Genomic DNA, 17,477 nt, shown 5'->3' on the forward strand with positions numbered 1-17,477 from the left:
AAAGTTTGCTGTGCTATTTTTAATCTACCTTGGTTAATACTGGACTTATGTGGATGAGGTGCAGTTTCTTGGCCTATAGTTACCTATGCCAGGACTAGTCCCAGACCAAACTCAAACTGGGTCTTTGAATGGACCAAGACGTCCTAAGAGTCATCAGGTTTTAACGTCTTTGGATAAATTGCCCCTCAAGTACTAAAATGTCTGCATTTCCATGCTGAACTGTCCACCACCATCACAATCCATGTGTGTTGGGGCTCAGTTACGATATAGCTGCCAATTGATGTTTTGGTTTAAGGCATAAGTAGAACTCTGTGGAATTAAAGTGGCAGGACTTCTGACTTTGGTCGCCCCTCAAGCTTCTTTTTAATTCATCAAAATGACAGTTTATAACACAAAATATATGAGCAAGTCAACTTAAATATACTTTGGTAATTGGTTCTTCTGCTGATAAATTAACTCTGTAGTCATATTAATAAAAGAAAAATAGCCTATTTTTTTTGTTTTTTGGCTGAACTAAATATAATAAAAATAGACTCCTGTAACCAATACACTCATTTACCCTAGCTAGCCTACTGATTTACCCAAATAAAGCATTTGTACACAAGTTACACCACACGGCTCATAAAAATAACACATAGGCAATTTAAAGAGTCAAAATAAATACTGAGAGTGAATGTAATACTGAGAACCACAAAACATTTAAATATATATTGAGTTATATCAACTTGTTCAGGATAATGTGCATGCGTTGAGTTAGACAAAAAACCTGGGCCCTGGCTCCGTTAGAACTGTTCTGGCTGGACCTTGCAACATCTGGAACCTTAAAACCTAGAGTCTCAGACAGTGTTTAGCTTAAAGTTGGAACGCTTCAGAAGACAAAGCCTCTGTGTGCCCATCTTTATCTCTGAAGACCAACGGAATGGAGCACTAAGGAGGATTTGGCCAGCGTTCCTGAAGTGGAGAGGTGTTCAGCATTGGAAAGGACCCAATTACACCTCAAAAACCAAGGACAGATTGTTATCCAGAGCCCTTATATCTTTTTTTATATTCCTTAAGATGATAAAAAAAACACCATTCTTTATTTCTCAAACGACTAACAGAATATTGGCTTCGTCTCTTGCTACATCTTAGCAAGGTTCCTCTCAGAGTCCTCTGATGACCGATAGAGCGACGGAAGGAAGGCGAGGGAAGATGCATCTGCCTGTTGCCAGTTTTAACAGAGCCAAGAAGCCCAGAAGTGGAAGCGCTTGTTTATAGTCTTTGATCAATATTCAGATTTATACTGCAATCACATTTTGATACAGTGCTTGAGGGGAGGGCTTGGGATGGTGGGCGAAGGGGGCAGTTGGGAGGGCTTGCGTGAGATTTGAAGGGGTAGGGGGATGGTGGGACAGGTGAAGCAAGGGAGGGAGTCACTATATTGATTGTGTCTCGTACAAGAAATGTAACACGTTTATTTTCACATATATGATTTATACGCTGTTCTTCGTATTGGAGAATGAAAACGGCAGCAAAAAAGCTAGTGATCCATGCTAAGTGAAAAATAAGAACTCCAGTATTGTACAGCAGGATAAAAACCATTATGATCAGGTAGTATGTCAGCTGCAGAGAACATATCTGCTCTGAGAAAGCAAAGTCATGGTGAAACCTCGGATGACACTGTTGCCTCCGCATGGCTGCAGTACACACTCTTGCCACTAGAGGAAAGCTGAAATAATCCAGCATGCTCTGGAAACGGCGAATGGCGCCGCCGTTGAGAATGTTAACTCTATAAAGTGCATTTCTATCTCAGCCACCATAGAACAGATGTGATGTACACTCCTCTAGCATACAAAGAGCGCCGATGAATGTCACGGCCCAGACTGGACCATGCTTAAAGCAGACCCAGAGGTAAACAAACAGACACATATATAAATGCAATCAAACATACATACAGAACTTTTACCTCCCAACCCCAAAGAGAACATCGGAATCAATATTGCACATAACCTTGGAAAAAGAAATAAAATAGGTGAATCAGTCTAAGACCACTGCTCGAAGTGTACTAAAAGCATTCTCACAATACAACGAAGGACAAGTGTACTGAAAGCTAGCGTTTCCAAGAGCATTAATATACAAAGCCAAAAAGACACCTAAGACCCATTCGTACCACACCAAGTATCCTGCTAGTCTAATTCACGTGGATCTATGAATATCAAAATACAACAGGTAACGATAGAATGCATCCAAACGTTTCATTAGGCTACATCCACCCACGATGTGCTGGGTCACAAGTCGCTTCGGCATGCTGCCTTCAACCACTGCTGACCAGTTCGATACCAATTAGGCCGAGGGCGTAATTGTTGATTAATATAAGCTAGTGTAAGCGTTAGTTACCTAGCTAGTCTCAACCTCTACACGTCTTGCCAAAACAGTGGTCTGTTATTGGTTATTTTGCATGCCAGTCAATCAGGCCTTTCCTATCAATGTAGGCAGATCTTGGCCACATGAGGGGGCATTCAGATGTCTTTTTAAAAGGCGAGTGTGCTAGAGAACTTGTAGAGAGAATTACCTTTAATCATTTCCGGGTTTCTCAAACGCTAGAGGGCACTCCTGAGCAAGTCCAAAATGAATGGGTTAATATGGAGTATTTGAGTACATAGTTTACAGATGCTTAAACATGTTTAAGATAAAAGAATGCGATCTTATCCTGAACACAGAACAGCATAAAACATTTTAATACCACTGTTATATTTTTTAAACGCTCAAGTTCACAGTGTATAAAACGGTGCCTCATTTACTTCCATGAAGTCAATGAGCATGAACAGCCAATGAAGCTGCTCCGGTCGCCAACCAATCAGCACTTAGTAGCAGTAATACTTTGTACTTCCAAAAACCTGTTTGCTGTAGAAAAAAAGAAACATACGGGTGATTTCTTCTTTGCTTTTTTAGTGAAATAAATCTTTCTACTTAAGAAGAAAAGGTCTGGAAGAATGATTAGAAACTATTTTAACATTTCATTTTCAGCCATTGAGCTCCATTTACCCCAATTCAGTGAGGATTCGCTCGCAGGTGCCCTCTGCCATTTTGCAGTCGTGCTTTTGATATAACGGAAGAAATAGAAAGTGGCCAGGCTCCTCATAAACCGGCTCTGAGTGTGTTGCGTTTTATGCTAAGAAGCAGGATATGCGTCTTAGCAGAGTGAGCTAACAAGGTTGAATAACATTTGTAAAAGAGGCAGCTCTGAATGTGTCGAAAACAGCCAAAACTAGCTTTTCCTCAATCACTGACTACAGAGAAGGCCTTCTTTATTGATTGGTCAGCTGTGATGATGCATGGTGCTTTTTTGATCCTTTCAACTTAAACTTTGAAGCGTGTTGCACAAGCTAGAGAAGACCTTTTGGGTCTTTGTTCCATAGACGGCCATGAACGGAAGCGCGTTTGAGAAAGTTTGAAAAGGTGACATCTGAGCCCCCCCGATCTGCAAAATGCACCAGACTCTGACATAAGGCAGATGTTTGGCTTATGAGACTAGCTACCTAGCTAGCTAATACTGCCTAAGCAAAACTCAACCTAAACTTTACATAGGCTAACCATAACAATCAACACATCAACATACTTGTGTAGTTTACACTCTGGAGCACTTAGTGACCATATAGTAGTGCTAGGTGACTTTATCCTCACCTAGAAGAATAGAGAATTAGCTAGTGTGAGCAAGTCCAGCGTAAGTTTCCCGATTTCTCCATAACACTAGGCATAGAGAAGATCTTTCAACTGCTGCTTCTATTAATAGCACCCCCAATCCACGGATTAAAGGCTAAATTAAGGTTGATATATTCTTCTGTGAAGATGGATGTAAGCATATTTGCGTAGAGCCGCAGAGAACGTGCCCACACATTTCACAGATTGGCATATGCAGAAGTATTATGCTCCTGGCCTTGGCCAGACGGCCTCCAGCAGATGCCTCTTTCTTTCTTTGCCTCTACCTTCTACATACAATACACAATAGAAACCATTTAAACAAATATTCATACACGGACCATGCAAACAGGAATTAAAAAACACAAATAATCTCAAAACATTGGTTGAAAATGATCTTTTCAAACCAACTCAGAGTTGCCTGTTTGGGAAAAAACATGTTCAAAAGGCTCAGTCTATGCAGGCGATGCATGAGCGAAGGTCTACTCATATGCGGCTCGGCGGCCTTACCGAAAGCAAACGAGAGCATATGGCGAACATGCGACGGCTCAGAACGTACACCAGACAAAAAAGCAGCCAGTCCTTGTACGCTTGTGCATTGCATGGTTTGATATTGTACGTCACCAGGAGAACAACACCACAAAAGCTGTCCGGACGTTTCAGATCGGCTCAGCTTCAGATTTCAGATGGAAATGCTGATAGTTGTTTTAGTCTGAAGTTGGCAAAAAACCAACCTGCATACATCTTAGATGCAAAAGTCACCAGCACTGATATGTATTTTCATAAGTCTACCCCATCCCCACTAATGTTTTGTATATACCTTTAAATACTATTTTTTTTGTTCTATGTACATACACACAATACAAATCGATCTATTCGTACACTAGCAGCATTCGCAACTTAGGAGAGGTTTTCATAATCCTTTAAAACAGAAAATACTGTTATTTGTAGTCTCTATAAACTCTAGATTTGTTCTCCAATAATTTATATATGTATATATACTGTATATTCATAACAATAAATCTACCACAAGTGCAAGTGACCATAACAGTTCTTTTCTTTGAACGCAAAACAAAAATATACTATAGCGGTGACGACCAGTTTCTGCAGTGAGAATGGTGCAAAATAAAGTCACACATATAAAATATATGCATACAAAAATAAATAATGCATGACTACATGATTTTTCCATTTCAGCTATTGCACAGTCCTTTCAGAAATGCACTTTTCAAAGCATGAAAAAGATCTCCCTCAGCTATTCTGACCACACCAGCACGCGTATACAGTTTGCATACAATCGACACTACAGCCTTACTGTGTAGAGCTTGATTTTCTGTCTGTGGTATCTCTCGTCTATAATCTCTAACTACTTTCAAGCTAGCTGAAACGAAAAGTTCTTTTTCAAACTGTGTAATCGGTATTTTGTCTTTGGTAATACTTTACTGTAGGCCAGTATTCATAAGGCTGCATGACAGTTACATAAGCTCGTCATGACGACTGACATAAAACTAGATAAACCTTTATAAAGGTTTATTCCAATAGGAGCTCGCTGTCAAAAAAGATGCTCTTGCCAACTTTGATATCAAAACTTATGTCAGTTGACAATTTGTGACGACCCTATTTTGGGTGAAATGACATTACATTATGTAGTTTAGTGTATATCACAGTGACGATGCTGACATCTTAAATCTGTATAAATGGTAAAATGAGTCTCACTTTATTTACTCTACTTCCTCCAATTTTCAAAATTTCTACATAATTCAGTCGCTGGGTTGTGAACGAAGCCATTTACTATCCGAAACCACTAGCAAACCTATGATAAGCGCAGTGTAAGTCATGTGTGTTTTGTGCTGTATTGGATAGCACTAAATTTGAACAAGTTTCCTTTTGGGGACTAATTTGCCTTGGAATGGATTTTAAAACATAATTGTTCATCAAAATGATTGTAAATTGAGATATTTGATATTTGCAGCATATTTATAATCATTTCATGCAATAACGTTTTGTGTGGCAGCTTTTAGAGGTGGAGATCTGGTTCCTATCACTACCACTGTGAACAATTCTCACTGTAGATTTCTCCAGAATGGAGAGCCACTCTGATTTTGTTTACATCTTAACCATTTAGTTAAGCAGATACTTTTAAAAAACAGTACAATTCCCTTTTAATATTTTATGCTAATGTAAAAACCTTACTCTCTGCTCATATTACTCTTCTGTTACCATTTGCTATCCAGTGTCGAACAGAGGAGGATGGGTTCTCCTTTTGGGTCTTGGTTCCTCTCCAGGTTTCTTGCTCTTAGGGAGTTTTTCCTTGCTACCATCGTCATTGGCGATGCTCATGGGGGCTCGGAGCGGGATTTTTCTGTACGCCTGCTTTGCGACGCCTGTTGTAAAGCGCTATGTAAATAAACCTTGAATTGACTTGATGTCACTGTGCCAGATCCTGAGCTACAGTCATTTCATCCTAGAAAGCGACAATGCAACTTAACGTCAGAAGAAAAGTCAAGTGTCACCTGACATAGATGTTACATCAACTTGACATCCAAAAAGGGGGCAAACCTTTATGAGAAACGATTGCTTATTGGAAATCGTGTTTATGAACATCTATGTTAGCTGTCATGAAGGGCTAATGTAGGTGTCGTGTAGCCTATAGTAAAGTCTTACATTCAGCTGATAATGGTTTCCACTCTGAGAGCATTTTCCCTTATATGGCACAAGCAACATCTACATCGTATAGCTGTGTGATCTTTACAAGGATATTTTGGTGCATCCCAACACAGATAATACAGTATGTTAAAGATACTTTAAATAGATCTGTTCTGTAAATGTAACAAACATATATGTTTTCCTTTTTGTAAAAAGGGAAAAAAATGGTAGCTCTCACGCTCTCATGGATGGACACGCGTGCACACACACACACACACACACACACACACACACACACACACACACACACACACACACACACACACACATTTAATGAATCCACAGACTCATTAAATCACTTGTTGCACAGTGGCTGCCAGTGCAGGTTGAGTGCTCGTGAAAGGGGCTACAGTACAGTATGGTTCACTTCCAGTGAGAAGCCAAAAGCCTTCCAAAAGCCTTTTTTTTTTGGAGCCGACCCTGTCAGATAAGGACATTTCTTCACCAGAGGCTTAGTGAATTCAGGAGAAGAACACTACACTGATGCTTCAATACCTCAGAGATTGTACACTATGTACACCAGCGTACGACTGAATCCTTTTCTCGTGTCCCTTCTCTAATTACGGCGTCAATAATGCTGATAAATGATTTCATCTTTTGCTGCTTGGCAATTAGACAGCAAGTCACAGATCTTCCCACGCTTGTTTTTTTTGGCACATGTCGTAGTTGGCAGGGGATAGCTAGCCACATCCGACCGGGAGACACGAAAAGATGAGGCGTGCACGGAGGGTGACGATGAGACATGCACACAAACACAAATAAAATGACAGAACTGTGCCAAGAAAACGGAGCACAAACTTCTTTTTTTCTCAAGTTTCCCAGCACAGTCCGGGGAATGTAACTGTTTTCACGGCAGTTTCCTCCAAGCGTGTTAACCGGACGGTGAGACAGAGCGTCTCACCATGGCCATCAGCCAGACGAGGCTTCTGGAAGATCTGTCCAGTCTGTGGCGGAAACGTCCGGCCATTGTCTTGGTCAGTTCTTCCATCAAAATCCATCTCTCCACCACAGTGATGTGACGTCTGGCAGTTCCTTGGCCTGTTTGGCAGCTGTCATCCTGGCAAGTTCCCTTTTTTGTTTTGTTTGTAAACAAATGATAAAAGAAAAAAAAGGAAAAAAAATCCCTAAAGACAAAACAGACGAATCATAACCCGCCCATCCCATTTCATCAACCCTCGGACATGTCCTGACTGGATGAGAAGAGTGATAGACAAGTCTATGAAAGTGGGGATGGAGAAAACCTCCGGAATGCAGCAGATTACTTACTGACATCAATAGTCTGCCCTCATAATGAACGTGGCACTGAACTCAGCAGGTGAAACCACGGATCACCAGTTCACAACAAATATAGAATGGGAGGAGGCTGTTGGGAACATTGGCCTGCAAATGATAGAACCCTACTGGATTGGAAAAAAAGGGGCTTTCTGAGGGCTGGTTGAAGAGGGTGAGGGATTCAGAACGGGGCCTGTGTGTCAGGTATGGAGTGGGTCAGGGCAAGGGCAGGGTAGGGCAGGGCAGGGATTTCTGGGATATTGCTTGGGGGTGGCATGGGGGTCTTTTGGGCTAGATGTGAGAAAGCAAAGTTTGCGTGGGATTTTGAAGTTGGGCAGGGGAATGGGATGAAGTGATACAGGCTGGTTTTTCAAGAGTAGATGGTGATGACCTCGCGACCTCCACCACGCACAAGGAGGACCCGGTTGATACCCTCAGTTAGGACTTCAAGGAACTCCATGTCTGGGAGAGGGAGGTAGAGTTAAAGAAAAAGAGCAGACACATTGTACAGACCATGAGGACAGTTTGCTCTGCCCGAGCTTTGTGCCCACCTGCGCATAATCTCACATGCATATCATGCAAATAAAGGATACAGTTCTCATCACCAGTCCTGTTTCTGGGTGGTCCGGGCATGTTGAGCAGGACTAACTTGGCCTCTTGGGATTTCTTCACAATTTCCCCATTGAGTCTCAGAGCAGTGTGCATGCGCCTAACGTTAGACTGGTTTCTAAACAATGGAGAATGAGTGGAGAAGGGAAAGAGCATCGGTAACTGGACCATGTGTTCAATCAGAACCAGATGCATATGAAGGTGTGTGTGTCTGTGTCTGTGTGTGTGTGTGTGTGTGTGTGTGTGTGTATTTAGTAGAAGTACTACTTCCTTTTTGTTCCTATAGTTAAGGTTGGGTCCTGAGGTGTAGCACTGCAGGTTTATGTACAGAAGTCAATTGTTGTAACACAAAATTACTAAGGATGCACCACAGATGCATTTTATGGAAATTGTTCCAATTTTGAATTGGCTGAAATAAAAATTGGCTGTTTTTATTATCTCACACGGGAAACTAGCTAGAATATTTCCAAATGTTTCTATGAGCCAAAGTTACAATATGAATAACATTATGTACTCTTTAATGGAAAATTGGACATTTTAAATTGTTGAAAGAAAAGACAGTTACCTATTTTAATAACATGAAGCAAATAAACAGCTAAAGTCAAAAGTAAGAGGCAAGTGCCTAATTATAACAGCATTCAATAACAGTGCAAGTGTGTGTGTGTGTGTGTGTGTGCGTATTTGTGAGAGAGCTAAAGAGAGAGAGAGACAGAGCTGAATACTCACAGATTCTCCCATTCTCTGCAGCATGACAAACAGAGGAACACAAGAATAAAAAGCAAGCACTCACCATTCAGAATGATACAAGTTAATAACTTTAAAACAGGGATGGAAAATGTACAGAGGCACTGTAATTTAGTAAAAGTATGATTACTGGGTTAAAGTCAATCAATTAACAGTGAAGGTTTGGAACCAAAAATGTATACAAGTAAAACAGTACATTTAAGTGTACCCAAGTACTTAAAAGAATAATGTGTTTTAATGAATACATTGAAAGTTTGGTGGTATGGCGACTAGTCAGTGTTACTGGTCCTTGTGCAAAAAATAGTTGTACATAATACAATAGTTGTAAAATACAAATTTGGCTAGAGTATTTGGAAATTAATTATTTGTATTTGGTCTAAATGAAAATGCAAGAGTAATATATCTATAGTACTTTTTGGGAAATGTAATTGAGTACAAGTATTCAATGAAAATAATACATGTGTAAAATACACATCTTCTAGAATACTACCTAGACGCAGCAACAAAGTACAGTTACTTAATTATTTAAGTATTTAACTATTTTTCTTGACAAATCTTGACAAATCTCAGGAGTGTGAAACAGGATAATTTTTTTAAACATTTGTAATTTATTTGATTTAGCAAAAACGTCCATGTTTTAGACAGATGAATATTGTTTGTTTACTTTAACCTTGTTACATGTCAGTGTAGAACTACTGACAGTAGCTTTCTGTTTCTTTGTAAAAGCAATAGAATTAAGGAGAGGGCAGTAGGTAACAGTGTTTGAATAACATGAAAAGTAGTTACTTCTGTGTCCTTGAGTTTCATTCTCTTATGCCCAGGCTACCCACACTCAGAAAACCACACATTTCAACTGACTGGCAGTGTTTATGGAGGATCAGCTCTCCACATCCACATCCCATCCTTAGAACAGCACAACTGTAAGTCAAAACTATACTAAACTATTTTGTCCAGCAGATGGTGTTATAACACTGAGCCACTGAGTCATTCACACGTTTCAAAAGATTGCAGGACACGATGCCATTTTCTGACCAGTGAATATCTTGCTGGTCATGACATTTTACACTCATGCACCTTTTCTAGGGACCTTTCCTCACTTAGTGAATGAAAATGCACTCACGGCTTCATGTTGAAGAGGTCTTTGATAGCCTCATTCGTGGTAATTCCCAGAGGCTTGGCCTGTTCGCCGTCACACTTGGTCTCAGTCCAGGTCATCTGGACGACCGTGCTGGGGGTCTCTGCCTCGGCAGCCGGGGACTGGGGGGTGGCAGGGGTGGGGGGGTTGGTGCTCTTGTCGTGGATGAGCTGCTCCTGTGGGGGTGGGGACACAGTGACACACTGAGAGGCAGGGCAGGGCACAACGTGTACACGGAGAGTGTGAGGGCAGAGGAGGAGGAAAAGAAAGAGACTTGTTACATCTGAGGAAGAGAATAGAGAGATCTGTCACGACTGAGGAAGGAAGATAAGAGAGAGAGAGAACGAGAGAGAGCGAGAAAAAGCACAATATAGTGCATATTTTTATTACCCGGTTACAATTCAAGTAGCATAAGATGATGAGGCAAAACAATATAAAAGTACCACAGACAGCTGTTTTCTAATCTACCATGCAATAAACAAAATGTACTGTAAGCATTTTAGCACAATGACCAGCCAAAAGCAGGTCCAACAGTCTGGACACACCTACTCAAGGGTTTGTTTACTGTTTCCACATTTTAGAACTGTAATAATCGAAATTGTGAAATAACACACATGCAGATATGTGGTGAACAAAAAGGGAAATGGATTAAAAAATGTTAGATTTTTCAAAGTAGGCTTTGTTCCCTTTTGTTTTTATGCAGCTTTTCTAACACATTTGAAGAGGTTCCAACATATGCTAAGCAATGATTGGCTGCTGAAAACAACCTGGTCTAGAAGTGTGTATGAATTAACTGTATATATATATATATATATATATATATATATATATATATATAAATGCAGTTACAATGAACTTTCCCTCTTGCAAGGGAAAGAAAAAGTGTTTCGCTAGCTAACTTATTTTACTTGTGTTATTGTTTGTACTCCTGATGGAGTAGAAGATTCTGGAGGTGGGTTTTAGTGGGGGTGGACCCTTATTAGCAGACGATTTCACTACAATCAAAGTTTAAAATGTTGTCCCTAGAAATGTATTCTTGTTATAAGATTATGTCTGGCTGCACAAGACCATCAACCTTTAAAAATAAAACCAAAAACACAGAAGGTGAAAGTAGTAATAAAGTAACAGTGGAGTGCATTATCATTTCAAATAAGAGTGCACTTAAAAAGATATATTTCTTGAAAGTGTGTACCGAACCCAACAGTATAAATGTAAGAGATAATAGAAAATACCTCTTGATAAATCATACAGGGTATTTACAGAAGGACAGAATCTGCAGATCTAAGATCATGTGTTGGAACATAAACAGACAGACTTACACAGATAGTAGGCCTGGAAGGCTGAGAACAGACTTAGAACAACCTGCTAAAAACACCAACAGACAACTTGAGTTAAATCCGACTTTTTGATACTTCTGTGTAAAGGGAGATATGATCTCAGGACTGACTTCATGTTCAATTACCTCTTCCTCTGGTTTCTCCTCTTTGCTGCTGGCAGCTGGTTCCTCAGTCACACTCAGCTGGGTGGTGACCGCTGCTGGGTTCTTCCGGCGGATCGATCCACGGGAGCTATCAGTGATGCTCTGGATCTGAAAGGGAAATGTATTCAGCTTTAGAAGATGCAGGAGAAGTATTGCTGACCAGACTGGACCCAGTCCCAGCCCTTAAACACTTCACAAAGGACCCCTCACTCCAACACATTTGATTTAGCTTGCTGGCTAATTATCATATATCATGCACTATAGCAGATATGTTAGATCAGGGAATCACCAGACTGTGCACTGCAGAGGTCTTTAGGACTTGCACAGCACTGCCCTAGGCTGGAGAGGAGGACTGGACTCCTGCTGATTTTAAATCCTACACTGCAGTAACAAAATTATGTTGTTGTTTTGCTTCATTTGAGTCATGCTTAAGGCAGTGCAGTTAACATTGGTGCACTTCTCCTGAGGAAAGAAATAGTTACAAAGTGAAATTCATTTTGCTTGGGCGGATGGTCATGGCTACTGGAAGTGTGTGTGTGTGTGTGTGTGTGTGTGTGTGTGTGTGTGTGTGTGTGTGTGTGTGTTTTGAAGGCGGTTATGTAGGCTTGCCTCGCGCTCACGCTCTGTCTTAGTGAGGTTGATCTGCTTCAGGATCTGAGAGCGCTGCTCCATCATCAGGGTCTTCTCATACGTGTAGGCAGAGATGTCACTGTCTTGCTACAAAGAGAATCAGAAAAATAGAGAAGAGAAGAGAAGAAGGCAGATGAGATCAGAAGAGAAGGGAGAAGAGAAGAGAATAAGGGAGAAGAGAAAAGAAGGCAGGAGAAGAGAAAAAGGCAGAAGAGAAGAGAAGAGAAGAAGGGAGATGAAAGGAGAAGAAATCAGAAGAGAAGAGAAGGAAAGAGAAGAGCAATCAAGAGAAGAGAAGGGAAGAGAAGAGAAATGAAGAGACGAGGAGAGAAGAGAAGAAGAGGAGAGAAGAGGAAAGGAGTGGAGAAGAGGAATGGAGAAAAGATGAAAACAGAAGAGAATGAAGAAAAAGAAGGAAAGAAGAACAGTGGAGAGGAGAAAGGAGAACACGAGAAGAAAAGAAAGGAGAAGAGAAGGGAGGCAAAGAAAAAATGAAACAAAAAAATGAGACAAAAAAATTTGTCCTAAACAATGAGGGAGAAACTAGATTAAGATTATGAGATAATGTGCAAGAGAAAAAATGTGAAGAGTGAGTGCAGGAGAGAGAGAGAGAGAGCCTCACCATCTCCACCACCTCCACCTGGGCATCTATACGTAGGTGGTAGAGGAAGGTGGTCAGGTCCTTCTTCATCTGAATAGAGTTATCATCCATCTGGGCCACAGTGAAGATACGCATCTTGCACTTCCTCCACACCTTGAACACACAATCAAAATCAGTAATACTGAAACGTGGCTATTGGTCAGATACATGTGAATATCCCACCTCCTCAAACAGCTTTTTCTCTAATGTCTGCTTATTAGGACTTATATGTATAATATTTAAACTTACAATACTATCATGTGTAATATGATTGTAAAGATTTTAGTAATGTACAGGAGCTGAAGTGAAGTGCTAACCTTGTGCTGGCGCAGGAGGAATGGCAGCAGCATGAGCATACCGCCATCGTGGACAATCCACCACACGTCGATATGGCCCTCAGTGAAGCGCTCGCCGTTGGATGGGAACGCTGAGATGTTCTTGGCCACCAGCAGGGCTTTGCTTGCAGCTGTGGTCTCTCTGACCAACTCTGTAAGATGAAGCAGTCATTTTATTGTGATATAAGAAATTGTATTATTATGCATTGCTTTTTAGCAGAATTCAGCAGATTTTAGAATTAATAGCTCTAAGCAAACACACATCAAAGCTCATTACTGACTGATCTCTTCAGATTCACACCCAGAATCATACCTATTTGCCTAGTCCAGACTTATGGAGTTCTACCAATAATTTCCCTTTGAAAGTGCAGCATTTTTCATTTTGTGATGTCCCAGTTGTTCTTTACTGCAACCAGTCTTGATCTGGATCCTTTAATACTTGGTATTTGGGATCGTCTGAGCTGATAATTGTGACATTTTTGGTCAAAATCATATAAGCATGGTATAGCATTGTTTAATGCCCTGTATTTAAAATAAATGGCTTATTAAAGCAAACATAAAGCATAGTTTTGTTTTTTAATGTAAAAGGTTGTACGCAATGAAACAGAAAACAAAATAATGATGATCCAAAAAAATGGTGGAATGGTTAATAATTTTTAAATGTATTTATTTATTTTTTGGAAGGGCTGATTTGTATTTTCAAAGACTGAACTGGGGTTCAATCCCCCACCTGGGTAAGCACCTATATGCACCTACTGGAATAGGGCTCTGGGGACTTACCAATGAAGTTCCTCCAGAGCTGGTGGTCCTCAGCCTGCTTCCAGTTGCGAGGCCAGCTGACCAGCACAGTGTTGTGCTGCAGGCCACCCAGCCCACTGGCCTGGACCAGGTGAGAGGTGCCATCACGGATGTTTGAGGAGACCACCACCTGACAGAAGCCCTTCACCTTCTCAGTCTCCATTAGCTTCTTCACAGACTGGAAGGAGAGAGGGGAAAGAAAATCAAAACTGAAGTCACTTTTCCATCAATAATATGAACACAGAGTATTTATTCAGTGCAATGAATACTGAATACTTTCGCAATGTCCCAAATGTTGCTTGACTGGTATCCAAAGTTTGCTTCTTTACATTTCTTTAGATCAGTGGTTTTCAAACTAGTCCTCAAGTCCATGTTTTTGCTCTTTCCCAACTCACAACACCATCTCAGGGGCCATCTGGGAAGGGGTGGGTGGGCTTCTGGTGGGGTCCTGAGGACCAATATGAGATCTACTGCTATACATAACAGTACAAAGTCTCTTTGGAAATCAAGGGTATTAATATGGTTTAATCCTCTCCTAGGAATGCTTTACACTAGATGTTAAAACGTTGCTGTGTGAATTTGATTACATTCAGCCACAAGAGCATTAGTGAGATCACGTACTGATGTTAGGTCATCAGCTGTGGATCACAAACTTATTCCCAAAGGTACTGGACGGAGCTCCATCACTCTGGAGAAAGCCATTCTCAGAAACAGAAGCGAGTTATGTTATAAGTAAGAATTTTCTTAATAACTCATTAAGTAAATTAGATTTTGTGCTCTAGGGCCAGTGTTACCTTTCTTTCTTGTGCCATTTTTACATCTAACCTACAACTGAGAATTTAGTATGTCGGTATGCAATCAGTAATGCAATTCACATTTGAGAAAATGAGTGTGATTGTTCATGTGCTTATGAGTACTTTACCTGTTCAGCTTGTTGGGCTTGAGGGTGATTGTCCAGGAAGGTTCCAGCCAGCGCTGTGCCCACTATGGTCAGGCCTTTCCCTGCCTTCAGCTGATTGGTCAGAGAGAGCAGACGAGGCTGCTCAACATTCTGCTCTGCATCCACACTGACCAGCACCAAAATCTGAGGCCTAGAGAGAGAGAGAGAGAGAGAGAGAGAGAAAGCGAGGTGAAAGGACATGTGATATTCATGTGCCCTTCTGTATAATTTCCCATGTCTACTTTAAAGAGTGGGTCTGAGAGAGAGGCCTCAGCTGTTGGCTAAAAACAGGAAGCACAAATGCATTTAGTCATGCTTGTCTTCATGACATTTTAAACATTCTCATATGGCTTATACATCTGTGATGCCCTCGTGAGCCTCTCAGATCATTTTTATTTTCCTGTGAAGTTTGCACACAGTAAGTTTGTGAATATGTACGCTAAGGTTCAAAGGTTTGGAATCATTGTTCAGAATCAGTGATTATCACCTGATCTTCAGTGATGTGCAATGATTTTTAAACCAACCAAAGTTGCAAATAAATGTATGATTTGATTCTCACAATTTGATTTGATTTTTTTGTTGGTTTTAATTTTTTTTTTACATCATTTGAACATGACGGTTGTCTATTACAGTATGTAGAAAAAAATCATGATGAATGGACCAATGAAATGCTTCAAAATCACTTAGAATAAAACATCTTACATTCATTTACATTGCAATTTAAGAACTGTTTGCCTTCTCCTGTAAAATTCCTGTTTTGGAAATACATTCTTGTGATTTTCCATGACAAACACAATATTAAGGATTGCAGGAAATGATCAAATTACCACAGATTAGCATGATGCTATAGGGACATAAATACATACATAACACAACATAGTGGTGGGTTTTTAATTATTAGATGTTTTTAATTAATAAATCAAATAACATATTTTCCCTGTAACTCTGCAATTAGATTAACTAGAACACTTTTGGCTCTCTGTGTGAAATGTTTTGACTCTGTGTTGAGCTGTTAGTGAGCAATAAGGGGCGAAAGGGGAGGGTCGAGAACCCCTGCTGTGAAAACAATTCACATCTCTTCATAAACACAGCCATACCAAGATAAAATGGACAGAACAGCTGCAGCTTTCTTGATATCTAACAGAGCACTTTATGTCCATATCGTGCAGTCTTTCTTCATTGGTTTTCAAATAATTAGTAGGTGCAATAAAATAAAAAAAGAATCAAAATTTAGTTCAGATTGATGAACTGTCCATACTGAATGAGAAAGCTGCATAACATCAAGTATGAAGTTCTGATGAAATGAACATCCATCTGGCATCATATTTGATGAGGAGTGATCAAATCTTGAGGCAGATAACGTATCAAGAACTCACTGCCTGTGTTTTATTTAGTGTTTTACAACTGAACAAAAGATCTAAAATGTACAGTTTAGTGTGGTTAATATGAGTCAATGTTAGTCTTGCATACATTTTGATCTTGGGGACAGTCGTGGGCTGGAAGTTAAGGAACTGGCCCTGTGACCGGAAGGTTGTCGGTTCGATCCACAGCATCGACAGTCCGTGACTGAGGTGTCCTTGAGCAAGACACCTAACCCTCAATTGCTCCCCAGGCGCCATGGATAGGGCTGCCCACCACTGTGGGCAAGCGTGCTCACTGCCCCCTAGTGTGTATGTGGTGTTTCACTTCACGGATGGGTTAAATGCGAAGGTGAAATTTCCCCGTTGTGGGACTAATAAGTATCACTTAAACTTAATAGATTCTGCTAAAGGGCCATATCACGGAAAACCTAATTTACTTATTAAAGTAAATATATGTCAACATTATTAAAGTTTCAAAATGTACCAGTCCATATGGTCCATATATGGAAACTAAACTGTCTGTTTAAAATCCAGTGTTACTGTGATGTCCTGAAATCCAGCACATTTATGTATATCTGCCTATTCAGCCTACAACAGTTTAGCTCTGTCCATTCACACTGAAGTTATAAGAAGTGTTTCAGCTCTGAGTGCTTTTGAATGAGGCACAATGCAGGCCAGCCAATCAGAACAGAGCGTGTTTATCTCATATTAGTCTTAAAGACAAAGTAACAAAACAGGCCTGTTTAATTCTAAGGGATAAAAGAGAGCAAAACATAAAATACAAGAAAATTGTAGTATATGGGTCCTTTAATGAAATTATTATTGTGCGTAAACAAGTGATTTCAAACTTTTGAGTCTTGTAAGAGTGTGAGTGTGTGCTGTCGGACCCTCACCTCCAGTTTTTGGTATGTGGTGGCCCTTCCTCCAGCCTCATGAGGGCGTAACGAGCCGCGCTCAAGGATAGCCCACGTATCCCATCTCCCCACTCTTTCTCGGCCCTGTCAACAACCAAGTCAGATCCAAATTAGCAGCCACACACACAAACAAAGCTTCTGCAATGACTCTAAGGCTGTAATCCTCTCGCTGAATCCTCCCCACTATCTGATCTCCTCCAGCTGAGGTCACGACGCAGCTTGACTCTCAACAAGT

The 17,477-nt window shown here is 40.5% G+C and overlaps 1 protein-coding gene across 4 annotated transcripts in view; it reads right to left on the reverse strand.

Annotated features, from left to right (window-relative positions):
- Nucleotides 1-500: 500 nt before the first annotated feature.
- The window catches only part of slc12a5a (solute carrier family 12 member 5a), a 226,528-nt gene continuing 209,551 nt past the window's right edge, over nucleotides 501-17,477 (reverse strand). For 3 of the 4 annotated variants that reach the window (XM_037534818.1, XM_037534819.1, XM_037534820.1), the window contains 11 exons: nucleotides 17,222-17,326; nucleotides 14,950-15,118; nucleotides 14,010-14,205; nucleotides 13,212-13,381; nucleotides 12,877-13,008; nucleotides 12,234-12,341; nucleotides 11,607-11,732; nucleotides 10,130-10,320; nucleotides 8,992-9,006; nucleotides 8,250-8,383; nucleotides 8,027-8,118 (listed from right to left, as the gene is read on the reverse strand). In XM_037534818.1, coding sequence (XP_037390715.1) covers nucleotides 8,027-8,118; nucleotides 8,250-8,383; nucleotides 8,992-9,006; nucleotides 10,130-10,320; nucleotides 11,607-11,732; nucleotides 12,234-12,341; nucleotides 12,877-13,008; nucleotides 13,212-13,381; nucleotides 14,010-14,205; nucleotides 14,950-15,118; nucleotides 17,222-17,326 — 1,438 coding nt within the window. Of the gene's footprint in view, nucleotides 8,119-8,249; nucleotides 8,384-8,991; nucleotides 9,007-10,129; nucleotides 10,321-11,606; nucleotides 11,733-12,233; nucleotides 12,342-12,876; nucleotides 13,009-13,211; nucleotides 13,382-14,009; nucleotides 14,206-14,949; nucleotides 15,119-17,221; nucleotides 17,327-17,477 lie in introns of all 4 variants that reach the window. The other variant, XM_037534817.1, reaches the window with a different exon arrangement.

The sequence above is a fragment of the Pygocentrus nattereri genome, chromosome 26 (assembly GCF_015220715.1).
Source record: "Pygocentrus nattereri isolate fPygNat1 chromosome 26, fPygNat1.pri, whole genome shotgun sequence".
NCBI lineage: Eukaryota > Metazoa > Chordata > Actinopteri > Characiformes > Serrasalmidae > Pygocentrus > Pygocentrus nattereri.